Below are 17,713 nucleotides of genomic sequence, written 5' to 3' on the forward strand. Positions count from 1 at the left end.
TTTGGCATTTCCTTCCTTTCTACGTGGCTGCAAATTCCAGTGGTTTCACTTTTATTATGTAGGCAAGAGCGGCGAAGGAAGAGGCTCCTTGGCACTAAGAGTTTAATGTCCTACAGTTAGAGGCCAAAGGTTGCTTGTTCCTGCCAGTGTGCTGTCCCCATCCATCCTACCCACAGACTGGGTTCTGATCTCAACCACCACCAGAAAAGGTAACTACAGTTACAATTTTTAGTTCTTTGATTTTTTTAGATTTATGTTATGTGTATGAGTGAGTGTTTTGCCAGCAAGTATGTATATGCACCACATGTGTGCCTGGTGCCCTCGGAGGTCAGAAGAGGGTGTTGGATCCCCTGGAACTGGAGTTTTTGATAGTTGTGAACCACCATGCCGGTGTTGGGAATTGAATCCAGGTCCTCTGTAGGAGCAGCATGTGCTCTTAACCACCGAGCTACCTCTAGCTTCAGTTTTGAATTCTTTATGTAAATGCTCTATGTTATACCTTAGGGAGGGGCACTTAAACACAAACCTTTCTTATAATAGTCCCTTACACCTATCTCTCCCACTAGGCTGTGGCCTCACAAGCAAAAAGGCCATGGTACTTTAACTAGGTGATACTAATGAAATTAGAGGGTTGAGGTGTCTGCTTTCCCATCCACAGCTGATGGAGCTGAGCATCAGATGCTGACGCTGAACCCAATGACATGAGCCACAGACATGTGGGCTTTCTGCTAGTGAAGGCCAGAATCCATTTTATCCATCCAGTGAAGAAAGTGGAGGGAATTTGTTGGTTTTTCTGTCTGCAATTCATTCTTAACAAAATCAGAACACAGAGCAGCAGGTTAAGGTGCATACTCCCAAAAGGAAAGGAAAGAGGAAGGCAGAGGGGGCACACCCACTCTTTCCTCAAACTCATCTTTAAGGTAAGCCCCACTTCCTCTCTGAAAAAGGAAGGAGAAGGCAAGCTGGGTGGGTCATACCGAAGGCGGTTCTCCACGTGCTGCAGGCAAAAACCCTGAATTCAATATAGTTCACACAGGCTAGTGGATATCAACCATCCCTGGTGCTCCAACATCCCAGTGGGTTTTTTTTTTGCTTCCTTTTGGGGGGTGCTTCCCCGCCTTCTAGGAAGGTGGGGAGGTAGGGTCTGGTCATTTCTAGAAGAGAGGAAAGTGCTAGGGAGGGTCTTGCCTTCATCCCTCCTGAGCTGTACTGAGAACCATGGACTAGTATTTGGCAAGCAGGGGTGCCTCACACTTCCAAATCATAAGGCAAGATTCCCAACGTTAGATTCTGTCTTCGGTGATCAGTCCGAGGGGCAAAAGACTGCTCTGTCTGGTTTCTATGCTGGCAGCAGCTTCTGTGTGAATGTCTGGGAGACTGGGAAAGCCAGTCACTAACCACAGCCACATCAGAAGTGGTCTCCCCATGGGACTGATTCTGGTGTGTGGCCGCTAAGTCTGGTTCTCATTGTCCCTGAAGATTCCACAAGTTCACCAGAATCCAGATTTTAAAAGTTTCTTTTCTACTTTAATCAGCCTGCATCAGAGTCCGCATGCAAATGGAACAAAGCCGAGACAAGACTGTGTACGGAATGACTATTGACAACAGGCCCAGGAAACAAGGCTGAGTCTGAGAACCGACTCTCAGGGCTTGCTGGAGCCAAAGACTGTGAAAACTCAGATTTCAGCAGTGTGCTCTACGGAATTAAGACTATTTGGTGAAAGCATTAGAACTTCTAGTCACTCAGAATGAAGTGCCAATTACAAGCAAGGCTCGAAGACTCAGGGTCATTGCCGTATAGCAGGATGACTGTCATGGAGATCTGAGGAACAAGGACGTGGCATGGATACTTCTAATCACGCTGTCCAAACTCATATTCGAACTCCCAAGCTCCAGGGTTCACCTTCAGTTGCTGTGATTGAAGACGCATCTATTGTCTGCAGAGGCAGGGACCAAGGGGAATGCTAGCAGGGCTGCATTCAAAGTTCAGAGCCAAGGGAAGCTGGCTCTAAGACAGATCTGTCCTTTGGGATTTAGAGTGGTGGTGAGTTTCAGAGATAGTTAGAAATTCCACCAATGGAGAGGAGCGGAAGACATACTCCAGGGGCTTCCTTCTCTTCAAGACTCTTACACGGAAGATGTGGAGTAGAGGGAGGGATCTGAGGAAGAGGGAGAGGAGGAGAAGGAGGAGGGAACTGAGAAAAAGGAGGAGAAGGAGGGGGAGGAGGGAGAAGATGAGGAGAAGTTGGGGGAGGAAGAGGTGGAGGGGGAGGAAAAGGGGGAGGAGGAAGAAGTATCTGAGAAGATGAGGAGGAGAAAGGGATGGGAGTGGAGGGAGATGGGAGACAGAGGGGAAGGGAGAAGAGAAAAGATTTTAGGAGACCAGAGATGTAGAACTAGAGATACCTCATTTGGCACTCAGAAAGCAGTTTCTACAAAGTCAAACCCAGGAAGAGAGGCAAAAAGGGCTAAAAAAAAAAAAAATGTGGTGATCTATTGGCAAAATGTAGACGCTTATGGAAACAGACCCAGAGAGTGCAGACCAAGGATGTGATCCTGTAATTTTGGATTGGACTGAATTCATTAATGTGAAGACCGAGATCCTTATTTTGGTAGGAGATTTTGAGTAGCCAGAAAGTTCCATTTGCTTGGTTTGTTGACCGAATCTTGGTTGAAATAGTAATCTACAGAACAAAGCTACGTGATGCCATAAATTCCTGGTTTAAAAATGGAAGCTTGTTTCTATGTGTGATGTGCCCCATGCCTTCACTCCCACCCTCTCTGCATTTCCACAATGGGCCTGAGGCAGAATGAAAAACACAGGGGAAACTTGGGGGACTTGAGAAACAAGAGGAGCCCCTCACACCAGGATCCAGTGGAAAACTCTTGCCAGCAGGAAAGCAGGAACAGAAGCGCCATTTCCAGCTGCCCCAGGACTTCCTTGCTTCCCTGCTGGGCTCTTCTAGCAACCTCACCAGAAGCTCCTTTACAGGAAACGGGCACGGACTAAACCCGTGACTTAAGACATAAACTTCGTGACTCCTGGCTTTACCTTCTGCAACATCCAAGACATTGTTGGAGCCACTTTACTTATCACTGTTGTCAAAAGGGACAGAGAGACAAGACAAAGATTAAGGCACCTCGGTAACCTGTAGAACTATGACTTTGACAGTTACAAAAAGTGGCAGATCCGGCTCAGGCTAAGGTGTTTAATTGCAGCCATTCCTTGAGGAGCCCCAGTTACTCCTGGGTGTGCTTTACTCTGTCAGACTCTCTTGAGGAGCGCTCACCTACGCTGTCAGTGCCTCAGTCTTCCCACTCTCTCGGGGAGCAATGCACACTTGGCTTTGTCTTTCTTTCTGGAGCCTTTTTTCTCCTTACCCCTCATACTTAAGCCTATATTAAAACAGCTCCTATCAAACCAGCAGTCTGCTTCAGGCTGGCCAGACCTGAAACAATTCTTCTGTGTCAAAGCCACAAGTCTTCGTTTAGCCCGGGTTCCTAAAAGGCTAAGGGAATCCCCCAGGCTTCTGAGGGTGACAACATGGAGCTAGAGCTCTGTCCATGATTGCCGACAGCTCTGGAAGTCAATCTGTCTGTGAAAACATTGAGAAATACGTATGCTATTATTTCTAAAAGCTGCTGCCAGGCTTGAAATGACTCTGAAATGGGCTCCCTGGTTTCAGTGAAGGTAACAGTTCCAGAAGTTTCATTTTGTTTAAAACATTTTCCCATCATGTTCATGTTTTCCTTTAAATCATCAGGCATACTAAGCATATTTATATGAGCTAGTCTGCCATTCTGTTGTCTCCAACATTCCTGAGTGTTTACATTGATTGAACTTTTTCTTGTTTATAAATCTTATTTTCTCGCCTTTTCACTTATAAATTTATTAAGTGCCAGACATTGCAAAGGATACATAGCTGGCAAGCTAAATCTTGGTTTTTTTTTTTTTTTCCTTTGGAGGCTATTGAGGTTTGGCAAGCAGTGGTTTGTGGGGCCACCTTGGTAATTCTAACTCTTTTAAGGCTGTGCTCTGGGTTACTTTAACCCTGTGGTGGTGTGAATAAGAATGGCCCCCATAGGCTCACAGATTCGAAAGCTTGGTCACCAGGGAGTGGCATATTAGGAGGTGCAGCCTTGTTGGAGTTGGTGTGGCCTTGTTGGAGGACGTGTGTCACTGGGGGTGGGCTTTGGGATTTCCGAAACTCAAGCCAGGCTCAGACTCTCTCCTTCTCTTCCTGCTCCCTGGGGACCCAGAGCCCCTGGAAGAAAGATGATTGATTAGAATGGCTGACTGTGGTCCAGCTGATCCAACAGTGACTGGCTATGAATGGAGAGTTGAAGAATTCAGTACCTGCTCAGTCCTTGAGTCTGGATGTCTTAGTTGGTCTTCAGTGGATGCTGGAATCCTGGAGAAATAGGCTCTAATGCCAGGGAGGGAATGGCTTTGCTAGCAAGGCAGGAGCAAGCAGGCAAAGAACAAAAGCTTTCTTCTTCCATATCTGTATATAGGCTTCCAGCAGGAGATGTGGACAAGATTAAAGGTGTTTCTTCCAGCCTCAAGATCTGGATTAAAGGTGTGTGTCTTCCTACTTCCCTCACAGGTGTGCCCTTCATTTTTGGATTTTAGTTAATTCCAGAAGGAATCAAGTTGGCAACCAAGAATAGCCATCACAAACCCTAGTGCTAAGCTATGACCCTGAAGTCATTCATTCTCAGAATGCTCTGGGTTTTGAACAGTGTCCTTACTTTGGGCTGCCACATGTACGCAACTCCCCGGCTTCTGAGAATTCTGGAGGTTACTGTTCTCCCGGCTCTCCCCCAGTTAGTGACTGTTCCCACGGCTCCCTACCAGGTAGTGACTGTTCCCACGGCTCTCCCCTAGTTCGTGACTGTTCTCACAACTTCCCAACAGTTATCCTTTGCGTTGGCCTGTGGAGTTTCATTCTAAATACTCAATTTAGTGTTTGGCCCCAAAGGCACCCTATGTGGCTTTCTGGAGCTCAACCTTTCCCTGGCTAGCTCTGTCCTGTACTCTGCCCCTCAGGCAGCAGTTGTCCTGACTGGTGATTCGTTTCTTGATTCAGTAAGACTGGTTTGGTTAGCTCAGCTTCTCTCTTGCTCCCTGTGCTGGCGTTTAGTAAATGCCAAAAGGTAAGAAGTCCTGGTAACTCTTGTTCCTGTCTCTTGGGGGTTATCATCCTTAATGGCCATCACCATGGTTTCCCCATGTCCCTTTCAGAATTCAGATGCTGACAATGTGCTATTTATTTATTTATTTATTTATTTATTTTCATGACACGGTTTCTCTGTGTAGCATTTCTGGTTGTCCTGGAACTTGCTCTGTAGACCAGGCTGGCTTCGAACTCACGGAGATCACCTGCCTTTGCCTCCTGAGTGCTGGGATTTAAGGCGTGTGCCACTACCGTCTGGCGACAATGTCTTATTAAGTAGGGTTTTAAAAGGTGATTAGATCCCTAAAGGCTCCGCCTTTGTGAATGGAATTAAGACTCTTATAAAGGAAAATTTATGCATGGTCCAGCCAGCTTGCCTTTCTACCCGCCGTCATGTGCCAGTTTGGGGGCAGGATGAAGATGTGGGTACCAAGTTAAAGCAGAAAGCAGCCTTCACCAGACAGCCAGGCCTGCTGATGTCTTGCCCGAGGATTCCCAGCCTCTAGACTGTATGAAATAAATTGCCTTTTGTTTTTCAATACAGAAAATAGTTTTAAATAACCATTTTAGCTAATTACTAGGTGGTTTATTTTGGACACTGTAATTGTTACAGTTTGTCTCTCTATTGCTGTAATAAACACCATGAACAAAAACAACTTGTTGAGAAAAGCCTTGATTTCATCTCATTCTTTAAGGTCACAACCCATCATGGAGGGAGGTCAGGACAGGAACTCAAGCAGGAGCAGAGGCAGGAACCATGGAGGAATGCTGCTTGTTGACTTGCTCCCTAGCTCATGTTTGGCTACATTTTTTTTTTTCAGAACCCAGAACCATCTGCCTACGAATGGTACTGACCATAGTGGGCTTGGCCTTCCTGTATCGATTAGCAACCAAGAAAATGCCTCACAGACAGGCACACAGCCCAATCTGATGGGAGCAGTTCTAAATTGATGTTCTCTCTTTCTAGACTTTTCACATTGATAGCCAAGATTAGTTACCACAGTGATCTGGAAGAACGGTGTTTCTGCTTTTTGTTAGCATACAGAATAGTGAGTTTCATTATATATTCCCATATATACCATTATACTTTGACGACATCTTCTCATTGCCTTTCTTCCTTCCTTCCTCCCACATCCTGCTCCCAAGTTCCCATTTATTTTACAGTGCCTGGTCTGCAGTATTGTGCCGAGGCAGCACAGACATCCTAGAGATGGCATCCACTACCTGGGAGAGGTTGTTTGATGTCTCCAGTGCAGAATGACGGGTGTTCGTGGTTGGAATGTGCTACTGTGCAAAGGGGAAGTGGGAATCTTCTTTTTTGTAATTGTTCCTTTTCTAACTTTTTGAGGATGTGCCTAGATTGTGACTTTCAGCTTTTGATGCTGGTTTCCAGATGAGACTGGGCATGTCTGGGAGGTGTGGCTATGAACTTGGTGTGGATTTTTGAACACAGGCATTTAAGGGTGGGTATTTACTTTAGTCAACAGGTTTTGCGACGTAGTATTTTCAATTTTCATTATTATTCAATCGAAAAGCTTTCTGATTTTCAGTATGTTTCCTTCTTTGATCTATGGGCTATTTGAAGCTATTATATTTTGCAGGTATAAGTCCTTAGACACACACACATGTTGCAAGTACCTCCTTCTGCAGGTAGCTTTTCTTCTAGTTTCTTGGTCCCATCCTTTAACATACAACTTTTTGATTTTGGTGAGGTCAAGATATGAAAAACGTCTCTTTATAGCTGGTGTTTTTGTAGCTTATTTAAGAAATTTATGTTTCTCTAGCTGGGCAGTGGTGGCGCACACCTTTAATCCCAGGACTTGGAAGGCAGAGGCAGGTGGATCTCTGTGAGTTCAAGGCCAGCCTGATCTACAAGAGTTAGTTCTAGAATGGGTCTCAAAGCTACAGAGAAACCCTGTCTTGAAAAACCAATAAATAAAAAAATACATAAATTTATGTTTCTCTCAGGACTGTGACAGGATTCTGTTTCCACAGTTGGATTGATGATGCAATGATCCTAAACTTTCCTGATGCTGTGACCCTTTAACACCATTTCTTGTGTTGTGGTGACTCTAACCATAGCGTTCTCATTGCTACTTCATAACTGTAATTTTGCTACTATTATGAACCATAATGTAAATATCTGGTATGCAGGATATCTGATATGGGACCCCTGTAGAAAGGTCATTTGACTCCCAAAAGGATCTTGATCCACAGGTTGAGAATTATTGACTTATGTTGTATCTTGAGTTATCTTTGATGAAGATAGGTAGGCTTAAGCAGGGTTTTCTTGAAACAGGTGACTAGATATAATTATAACTGTATTCTGCCCACTTATCTATAAATTTATTTCAATTTTAAAATTTTATTTTATGTGTAAAGGTGTTTTGCCTACATGTATGTCTGTGCACTGTGTGTGAATGGTACCGACAGAATTCAGGAGAGGGAGTCAGGTCCCTGGGATTGGAGTGACAGATGATTGTGAGCCACTACATGGGTGGTGGGAATTGAACCCTGATCTTTGGGAAGAGTAGTCAGTAGTCTTAGCTGACCCATTCCTAAAGCCCCACTTACCTATAGATTTTTGCATTCTCTTAATCAGTCTCCCCTACCCCACCCCAATGCTGGGGATTGATTGAATTTAAGGCTCCATGTATCCAACTCTTAGACGGTATCCTCAGACTTTGCTGTTTGTTTTGGGACAAGGTCTCACTATGTTTTCCAGGCTGGTCTTGAACTCATCCTGTAGTCCAGAGGGAGGGTGATATTTCAGTCTCCCAGGAAGCCCTGGTTAAAACTGAGCCACTAGATCCAAGTTTAAAATTTTTTATTCTGAATTTTTATTTATTTATTTTGTGTGTGGAAAGAGAGGTGAGTACTTCCAGGTGGGTCCTGGTAATCATATTCAGGTCATCAGGTTGACAGCAAGCAGCCCCCCCCCCCGATCTATCCATCCAGTTCTTCATATATATTTTTTAAGTACTTTTTCTCTAGGTTTGAGGTATTGTTTGTTGTGGAACACAAATGTACAAAGACAAAGTCCTCAAGTCTGGAAGCATTTGATTCATGTGTTTAGCCCAGTTTGACGGGTGTTCATGCTGGGAGGCGTGGGTTACTTCATAAATGGAGGAAGTCGGGTGGTGTTTCTGTTGGCTTATTCCTTTTCTAACTTTGTGGCCTCACTAATTTTCAGATTTTGTCCTTTTCTCCTTCCTTCCCCTCTTCACTCTCGCTCTGACCTTTCAGTCAGTGTCTTTGTATTTAGCTCAGACTAACCGGGAACTCACTATATAGTACAGTGTGAACTTATATTCGCGATCCTCCTGCCTCAGTCTCCTGGGCACTGACTGGGGTTATGAGCAAAGTGTTTCCTGATCCTCGGCTGCCAGCATCTCTGCTGTCCTCCATCTTCTCAGTGCTCAGGGAATTTACCAGGATGGATTTACATATGGGGTTCCCCCTCTGATTTGGGGGCCTATGGAACATCCAAGGACAAGATCAGAGCCATGAAGTTGAGAGAGATTTGAACATATAGACACCTATTTTTCTATGTCTCCTCAGGTACCATTGCTCTTCTGGAGATAGCTTCAAAACTCCTCCAGGGTTCTATCACTCGTGGTCCTTCCTTTCTAGGAGAGGAGACAGCTCTTATGTCTGCAAATCATGCCTGGGCTCCTGATCAACCCATTGGTGCCCCCTCAGCCTGCCTCCTAACCCCTTGTGGTAGGTCTTTTTGCATAGTAAATTCTTAGAGACACCTTAGTTTGAACGTGTTGTCTGTTCTTTATAGTGACGCTGACTAACTCACAGGCATATTAGAAGAATTTTAAGAAACCGGACCTAATACTAACATCTTTTTTGCTGTTGTTTTTCGAGACAGGGTTCTCTGTGTAGGGTTCTCTGTGTAGGACAGCCCTAGCTGTCCTGGAACTAGCTCTTGGAGATCAAGCTGGCTGGCCTTGAACTCATAGAGATCTGCCTGCCTCTGCCATCGAGTACTGGGATTAAAAGTGTGTGCCACCACTACCTGGCCAATACTGAACATCTTTGCTAAATATCCTTTGTTTTATGGATTTGGTTTTAGAAATTCTCAGGTTTCCCAAGCAGGCATCAAGCATCCTGCACATGGTAACCTGATGTGGGATTCCCCTCTGTATGCTGTGATTACCATTGATAAATGAAGGGATTGATTTGGGCCTATAGCAGAGCTATAGGGGAACAGAACTAGGTGGGGAAAATCAAGCTGAATTCTGGGAGAAAGGAGATGGAGTTAGAGAGATGCCATGTAGTCCCACCAGAGACAGACGCCAGAACTTTAGCTGGTAAGCCACAACCATGTGGCGATACACAGATTAATAGAAATGAGTTAAGTTAATATGTAAGGGTTAGCCAATAAGAAGCTAGAGCTAATAGGCCAAGCAGTGATTTAAATAATATAGTTTCTGTGTGATTATTTCCATTTCTGGGCAGCCGGGAAACAAACAGGCGGCCTCCTTCAACAGTAACCTTCGTGTTTCTTCTTTTAAAATACCTTTCATTCCATTGTTTTCATTCCTGTCCTGTCATTCTTTGATCCCCATGCTGAGCAGAAATGCAGTTGGCTCACTCCTGGCTTTACCAAAGGCACTGAGGATGGGAGATCTAAGCCATTTGAAGTCGAGAGGAATCTCTTCTTTCTGAGTTTGTTAGTTTTTCAAATCATAAACAGATGCTGACATGTGCTGAACGCCTTCCTTCATGGTTTGAAGTAATCACATTGCTCCTCTCTTTCTCCTTCTGCTCTCCCATGGGTCCCAGCCCTATTCTGGCAGTGCATGTCACAGTCAAGGATGGGGGACTTTCTTTCTTTGCCCCAGTCTCAGAGAGCAGAGGTGGAGCCCTCCCTACTCCCAGTCCTCTCAGGGTGAAATGACTCTTGGGATTTTTCCTCGCAGAGTCTACAAGATGTCCTTGACAGACTCAGGGTGATGTGTACAAAAGAGAACATTCCCTTTTGTGTTTATCCAAGAACTCCAGGGTGTCAGTAAAGGAAGTCATAATGAAAGTGATGAGGAGAAAAGCCCATGCTGACCTGAATCTCCATTTGCAGCAATCCTACAGAGCAGGGCTTAGTCCGCATCCTGGACAGAGGTGAGAACAGGCTCACAAGAGGTGAGATGCTTTGCACAGTGTGAAAGTCTGACTGGATCCAAATCTTGAGCTTACAAACTCTACTGGTGGGGTGGGGGTGGGAGGTGGGGGTGGGGGAGGGATGCAGATGTTGCTCAATTAGTAGAGTGCTTGCCTAGCACGCACTACCAAAGTCTGGCTTCTAACCCCAGCACTGCCTTAACTAGGTACAGTGGTGCACACCCGTGATGCCAGCAACTCTACACCTTGAGTTTCCAGACAGCCTGGACTGTACATGAGAAAGAAAACAAGAAGAAGAAAAGAAACTCCCTTTGTTTTCTCCTAACAGAGAAGTGAGACCAGGTTCCAGTTCACCACCCTTGGGCTTCCCTGCCCTGCCCCTTGGAGACTCAGCCCCATGTCCCTGAGTCTGGTTCCTCACTTCTTTCTCCCAGCTTCCCAACTTCCACAGCGAGAGGCCCTGTGGCCCTTTATCTATGTTCTCAGACCTTGCAGGGTTTCTGAAGTGGATGCGTCTCCTGCCCGTCTTGTGAGTATTGGCAACGTACACGAGTTCCTCCCTGCTCTGATTCTGCTGGTGTTGAGATGGGCTGGCACTCGCTGCTGCCTGGCCTGCTCCTTTGCCTGCCTCTGGCGACAGGCTGGACTACTTCCAAATGCCTACTGACGGAAGGCTCCCAACTGCCCCTGGTCTCTCGCTACTTCTCTCTCTGCCCTGTCTCCCAGGTGTCCTTCCTTGCCACATGCCTCTCAGTGACCAACCTGACACAGACCTTGGCAGCTGTGCCTCGGACTATAGAGGGGCTCTGCCTCAGCGGCTCAGTGTCTTCTCTGCCTCCAGATGCTTTCTCTGCTTTTCCCAGACTCAAGTTCCTGGGGTTGAATTTGCATCTCACCCAACTCCTGCCAGGAGCTCTCCGAGGCTTGGGACAGTTGCAGAAACTCTCTTTTGTAGACCATCCTTTAAAGAAGAATCCCCTCTTTCTACCTCCCGAAGCCTTTGCCGACCTGATTTCCCTCCAGAGACTCTATATCTCAGGACCCTGCCTGAACAAGAAGGCAGGCATCCGACTGCCTCGCAGTCTACAATGGTTGGCTATCAAGAACGGTTGCCTTCAGGATGTGGGGGAGCTGGCTGGCATGTTTCCAGATCTGGTGCAAGGCTCTTCTTCCAGGGATCCGTGGACCCTACACATGTTGGATTTGTCATTCAGCCAGGGACTGACGATGGCTAGTCCTGGGTCCCTCCAGGGTCTCCAGTTGGAGACTCTGAACCTGGACCGAACACGTCTGGAGGCAGCGAAGGTGAAGGCCCTGGGACTCCAAAAACTCGACATCTTGTCTGCGCAGCTCACTGCCATGGCTGAACTGCCCGCTGAGGCTGTGGCCCACTTCAAGCTGCAGGAGTTGAATGTGGGAAGCAACAAGATAAGAAATATATCTCAGGAGGCCCTGGCTTCCTGCCGCAGCCTGAAGATCTTGAATCTTCCAAGTACTGGCCTGTCGAAGCTACCACCGGGGCTTCTGGCTGCCATGCCTAGACTTCAGAGACTGAACCTGGCTGGAAACCAAGTGCAGAGCCCGACGCTGTGCATGAACGAGACCAGAGACGTGTCAGGACTGATGACTCTGAATCTGGCAAGCAATGGGCTGCGCGTTCTGCCTCCGGGCACCTTCTCCTGTTTACCACACTTGCGGGAACTGCTGCTTCAGGACAACCAGCTGCTCTCCTTGGAGGGGCAGATCTTCCAGAATCTACAGCAACTAGAGACCTTGAACTTGGATAAAAACCCCCTGCTTAACCTGGGTAAGAACTGGTTGACTGCTCTGCCTGCGCTGACCACCCTTAGCCTGCTAGACACCCAAATATCACTGAGCCCAGACCCTGGTTTCTGGGGAGCAGAGACTCTGCATACCTTGAAACTGAATCTTCCCTCTCTCCCTGCTCCGGCAGTATTGTCCCTGCCCATGTATCTGACCAGCTTAGAGCTTCATGCGGCCTCAGGCCTGAAACACTGGAAGCTGTCCCCGAACGTCTTTCCCTTTTTGGAGAACTTAACTATAGGAGGCAGGGGACTGAGGCTGGAGGTGCAGAATGCCTCAGAGGTCTTCCCTGCTCTTCGGCAACTTTCCTTGCTCCAGAATAGCTTGGAGGCCTTCTGCTCCCAAGACACCTCCAACATTTTTCTCTGGCAGCTCCCAAAACTTCAGTCCTTGAAGATCTGGGGTGCTGGAAGCCATTCCAGACCCTGCCTTATCACTGGGCTGCCCAGCCTACAGCTGCTGAAGCTGGAGAGCCTTCAATCCATAACCCAGCCCCGGGCAGTGCAGCTGGAGGAGCTGGTGGGTGAGCTTCCCCAGCTCCAGGCACTACAGCTGTCCAACACAGGGCTCAAGTCACTGTCGGCCACTGCTTTCCAGCGTCTGGCCAGTCTCCGAGTCTTAGCGCTCTACACTGAGAAGGACTTGGTGCTGCATGACAGTCTGAGGGAGTATAGCCCTCAGATGCCCAAGTACATATACATTCTGCACTCACCCTTGGCTTGCCAGTGTGCCAATGCATGGGTGGAGCCGTGGGTTAAGCAGTCCACTCTAACATACATCCAAATACTAGGCCCTCAGTTATGCCCAGCCGAAGCGGGCGAGCCTGCCAAGCATTCCCTTTTCTCCTTTCTCTGGAGCCACTGCCCCCAGACTTTGGAGTTAAAACTCTTCCTAGCTAGCTCTGCTTTGGTGTTTCTGCTAATTGCCTTGCCACTCTTCCAAGAAGCCAGGAACTCTTGGATCCCTTACCTGAAGGCCTTGTTCAGGCTTTGGCTCCAGGGTCGGAGGGGTCAGGGGGATGAAGGAAAGAGATTCCTCTTTGACGTCTTCGTGTCCCACTGCAGGCAAGACCAGGGCTGGGTAATAGAGGAACTTCTGTCTGCCCTGGAGGGCCTCCTTCCAGCTGGCCTGGGGCTGCACCTCTGCCTCCCTGACCGAGACTTTGAACCTGGTAAGGATGTAGTTGATAATGTGGTAGACAGCATGGTGAGCAGCCGTGTCATACTCTGTGTGTTGAGCGGCCAGGCCCTGTGTGACCCTCGCTGCCGCCTGGAGCTCCACTTGGCCACCTCTCTCCTGCTAGCTGCCCCCTTCCCTCCCAGGCTGCTGCTAGCCTTCCTGGAACCCATTTCGCGACACCAGCTCCCCGGCTACCACAGACTGGCTCGGTTGCTTCGGCGAGGAGACTACTGCTTGTGGCCCGAGGAGGATGAAAGAAAGGATGGTTTTTGGGCTTGGCTGAGGAGCAAGCTGGGGGCAGCCAGGCTTGGAGTAGGGTGGCACATGTGAATTTTAGGGTGGAGGCAGGAGAAGCAAGCCAGCTTGACAGGGGGTCAGTGTGTCTGTGGGGGAAGAGGGGTACAGTGGGGCTGAGAGTCTGAAGTCAGCTTTTACGGGTGCAGGAATCCACATGCTGGCGACACAGGTTGGCGGGCGTCGGGGAGAGACGGGGACAGATTGGAGGTTGAAGGAGGAAAGCTGAGAGATGGCAGGTGCTCGTGGGGCATGTGGCATTCCCGTGATCTCTAAAACCTCAGTAAACTGGCTAAATCCGAGAAATGATGGGTTGGTTAATTTTTTTTTATACAGTGGAAATGCAAGAGGCAGAGGGTCAAAGGGGAAATAAAGGTGGGGCATGTTGGGAAGAAGATAAAGCCTTCCTAAGCTATGGGACTTGGTACCAGGTCAAGTTCAACAGGATCCTCAAGAGGCCAAGGGGTCCTTTGGTGTCCAAGGTCACAGAAGATGTTTTCTCGCCACTTCTGTGGCTGCGATAAAACATCTGAGTCAAAATCAACTTAAGGGAGGAAAGGGTTCTTTTTTTTTTCTTCCGATTCTATGCCACCGCTCTTGTTGAGGGACATCAGGGCAGGCCTGCTTGTTATTTCACACATCACTTCCATCAGAGAGAGCACCTCACAGCCAAGAAGCACAGCAAGATCCACGGAGGGTGCCACTTGCTAGCTGGTTTATGCTCAGCTATCTTTCTTATAGGGTTCAGGACCACTGCCTAGGTTTGGTACCGCCCATAGTGAACCTGGTTCTCCAACTGACAATCAAGCTAGTCCCCCAAGTCATGTCCCAGGCCAATCTGTTCTAGGCAGTTTCTCAGTGGAGGCTTTCCTCTCAGATGACTTTAGACCAGGTCAAGTTGACAGCTGGGGGTCACAAAGCTGGGATGTGGTCCAGGAGTAGACAGGTCATTTCTCCTTCAGTGAAAACGCCAAGATAAGCTTGTGTAGATCATCCTCTTGAGCCTCAAAGCCACACGGTCACCCCGATGCTCTAGCACATGGAGTCAGCCACACACGGCTCCCAGAGCACCATGAACTCTTGCCCCTGGACCTTTGCACATACTGCTTCTCTACCGACAAGACCTTTCTCGGCAGGCACCTGCTAAACATCCTTTAAGATTCAGCTCGGCCATCACTTTCTCCAGAGGCCTGTGCTGAGCTCCCAGCCTGGGGCCAGGTTTTGGAAGAAAATATATTAATATTCCCTTCCCCCTCTCCCACTTCCAGCAATCCCCAACCCCAGCCCAGCCTGACTTTGGAGGCCTCTAAGTAACTGGGCTAAGAACTTCCGATCGTCTTGCCTCCTAATCTCAAGTGCCAGGATTATGGGTATGTGTGTTTTCTGGCCAACTATATTTATTTCTCCTTTCTTTTTAAAATCCCACCTTTTCTGAAGCTCGATTGCCTGCGTCTTAACTGTGTGGTTTTGGTACATCACTTACTCTTTGTACCCCAGTTTCCTGCTGTGTAAAATGGGGTTGCCTCATGCCTCCCTCAGTATTTTGTGATGATTAAATGCTTTAATATGACTGAAGGAACAAGAAAAGCAGCTTCCGATTCATTACACATGTGCTCAATAGCAGTTTCACGCTGCAGGGCTGGATTAACAATCTATACTCAGTGGTTAATGAGCCATACTGTTCTGAGTTTGCAGTCTAGCACTTACTTTGGGGCAGCTCACAACCACCTCTAACTCCAGCTCCAGGGCATATGATGCCCTCTTCTGGCCTCAGAGAGTACTGACACTCTTGTGTACATACCCACACCAACACATACACATAATCAAAAAGAAAAAAAAATAGTCCAGCAGTGATGGCACATGCCTGTAATCCCAGTACTCAGGAGGCAGAGGCAGGGGGATTTCCATGAGTAGTTTGAGGCCGGCTTGGTCTACAAAGCAAATTCCAGGACAGCCAGAGCTGTTACACAGAGAAACCGTGTCTCAGAAAACAACAAAACAAAACAAAAAAATGAAAACCAAACCAAACCAAAGCAAAATACCCCCCCAAACCAATCAACCAACCAACCAACCAACCAACCAACCAACCAACCAAACAAACAAACAAACAATCAAACGAACGAACAATAAAAATACTCTTTTAAAGACCAAAAACTAAAACATTGTTTTATATACTATATGCTACATGTGTGTGATTTATGAGCAGATACACATGTGTTGGAAGCATGTGCTTTGGAAGTGTGTTTTACTCCCAGGAATACTTGCTCCAGAAGGTTTGGCGGTCAGGTCCTGTAGCAAAGATGAAGATAGACAGCTTCATCTGTGGAGCCTACTTCTGAGCCCGCTGAAAAGATTCAGACAGGCATGCGCAGAGTGCTGCCAAACCAACAGATCCCAAGGCTATGTCTGCCCGGGATTTGGCCTCTTAGGGATTTTTTTTTTTTTTAAAGTTTTCCACTTCTGTAGTAAAATGCCAGATTTTAATTAGACAAAGGCTAAGAGACACCATACAGTTCCAGGCTGGATTTAGGGCGAGGGGTGCCCTCTTGTGGCCTAGTGGTATATGTCTCTTTTTGTATGCAACCTCTGTTTCTGTTCTTCAGGACAGACTTGGCTGATGTGAAGGTCTCACCGGACAGTCTAAAGCTGTCTTTCCACCTTCGGACACCAACACACGCACTCTCTCTCTGATGTCTCAGCCCACTCAGCCCTCTTTACCGTGTCAGAGTTTACTCCAAGTTCTCTCCTCCTTCCATCTACAGTTTCTTCCTCATGAGAAGTCAGGAAAAGAGCAAAGGCAACGTCTGGAGTTTCAGGGCATCAGATTCCAGCCTAGGTACTTGTGTGTGTGTGTGATATTGAGCAGACTAATTTATACCTCTAAGCCCCAACACTTTTGTAAGTTGGCATAGCAATGCCAACTTCATAGCACTGCAGGGACAATTGAATAAGGTATGCCAATAGTAACCTACTAATCCCAACACATGACATACACTAACTAAATCATGTGACATATTAAGTAAGGCAAGATATAGTTTCTAGCTAAGGAATTGGAAATGGGTTATTAAAACTAAGGCGTACAACTTCCCCTAAATGTAACTGTAGCTAATGTAGTGAGCCCTATCCAAAAGCTAGCTACGGTCAATTTGCCTAAGTTTTATAGCTCTCAGTAAAAAAAAAAAAACAAAAAAACAAACAAACAAACAAACAAAAAAAAACAGCAAACCAGCCAGTAGTCATTCAACTTTTTGAGGAAGGTGACAGACTCTTCACATTCCTTGCCAACCTTTTCCTCAACAGTTCTTAAAGGAAGATTTCACTATTATTCCCACCTTCCAGAAAAGAAAACTAAAACATTAGATGTGTAGGGGAGACAGCTCAGTTGATAAGGCGCTTGCCACATGATCAAAAAGGGTTTGAGCTCGGGTCTCCAGTGTCCATATAAAAAGCCAGGCATCCAGGACAGGCTCCAAAAACTACAGAGAAACCCTGTCTCGAAAGAAAAAAAAAAAAAAGCCAGGCGTGACAGTGCCACATGTAAGGCCGGCACTGGGGGATGGATGGGGAAAGAACGACAGGCAGATTCCCGAAGCTCATGGGTTAGCCACCCTAGCTGAATCTTGGAGCTCTAGGTTCATTGAGAGATCCCACCTCTAATTAACAGGGTGGAGAATGTTCTATGAAGGACGCGCATCCTGACCTCAGGCTTCCCCCAAGGAAGTGCACCCGTGTGCACGGTGCAGGTGCACCTACCCACACAGACACACATGTACGAAAGAGGTGCTAGCTAGCACTCTGCCCGAGGGTTTGCGGCTACTGAGTGTACAAGCATGCGCCCTGCATTGCAAGGTAAGTGGCTTGAGCCCAGAGTCCATGGTTTATCCACATATTATCTTTAATCTTCAAAATACCATGAGACGTAGGTTCTGTTCTGTCCCCTGAATTTGACAGATGAAAAAGAAAACCAAAGACAAACGCTATGTGCTGCTCTCTTCCAGGCTTCACAGCTAGGAAGTCGTGGAGTCGGGATTTGGCTCTATGCCTGACTACAAACCCCACATTTCCAGCTTCCTACTAGATTGCGCATCCCTCAGTGTATTTACAGTGAG

General features: G+C 47.2%; 1 protein-coding gene across 2 annotated transcripts; it reads left to right on the forward strand.

The window, feature by feature from the left end:
- The first annotated feature begins 10,161 nt into the window (after positions 1–10,161).
- On the forward strand, positions 10,162–15,191 carry LOC125400509 (toll-like receptor 12). 2 transcript variants are annotated; one of them, XM_085686613.2, is made up of 3 exons: positions 10,162–10,307; positions 10,514–13,302; positions 13,454–13,597. In XM_085686613.2, exons 2-3 carry the CDS (start codon positions 10,893–10,895, stop codon positions 13,462–13,464), a joined length of 2,421 nt encoding a protein of 806 aa, XP_085542739.2. In that variant the 5' UTR covers positions 10,162–10,307; positions 10,514–10,892; the 3' UTR covers positions 13,465–13,597. The 2 variants fall into 2 exon arrangements, with proteins under 2 accessions (XP_085542739.2, XP_048290581.3); XM_048434624.3 differs by having other exon boundaries at positions 10,514–15,191.
- Positions 15,192–17,713: the final 2,522 nt, after the last annotated feature.

The sequence above is a fragment of the Myodes glareolus genome, chromosome 3 (assembly GCF_982192425.1).
Source record: "Myodes glareolus chromosome 3, mMyoGla1.1, whole genome shotgun sequence".
In the NCBI taxonomy this organism is placed as follows: Eukaryota; Metazoa; Chordata; class Mammalia; order Rodentia; family Cricetidae; genus Myodes; species Myodes glareolus.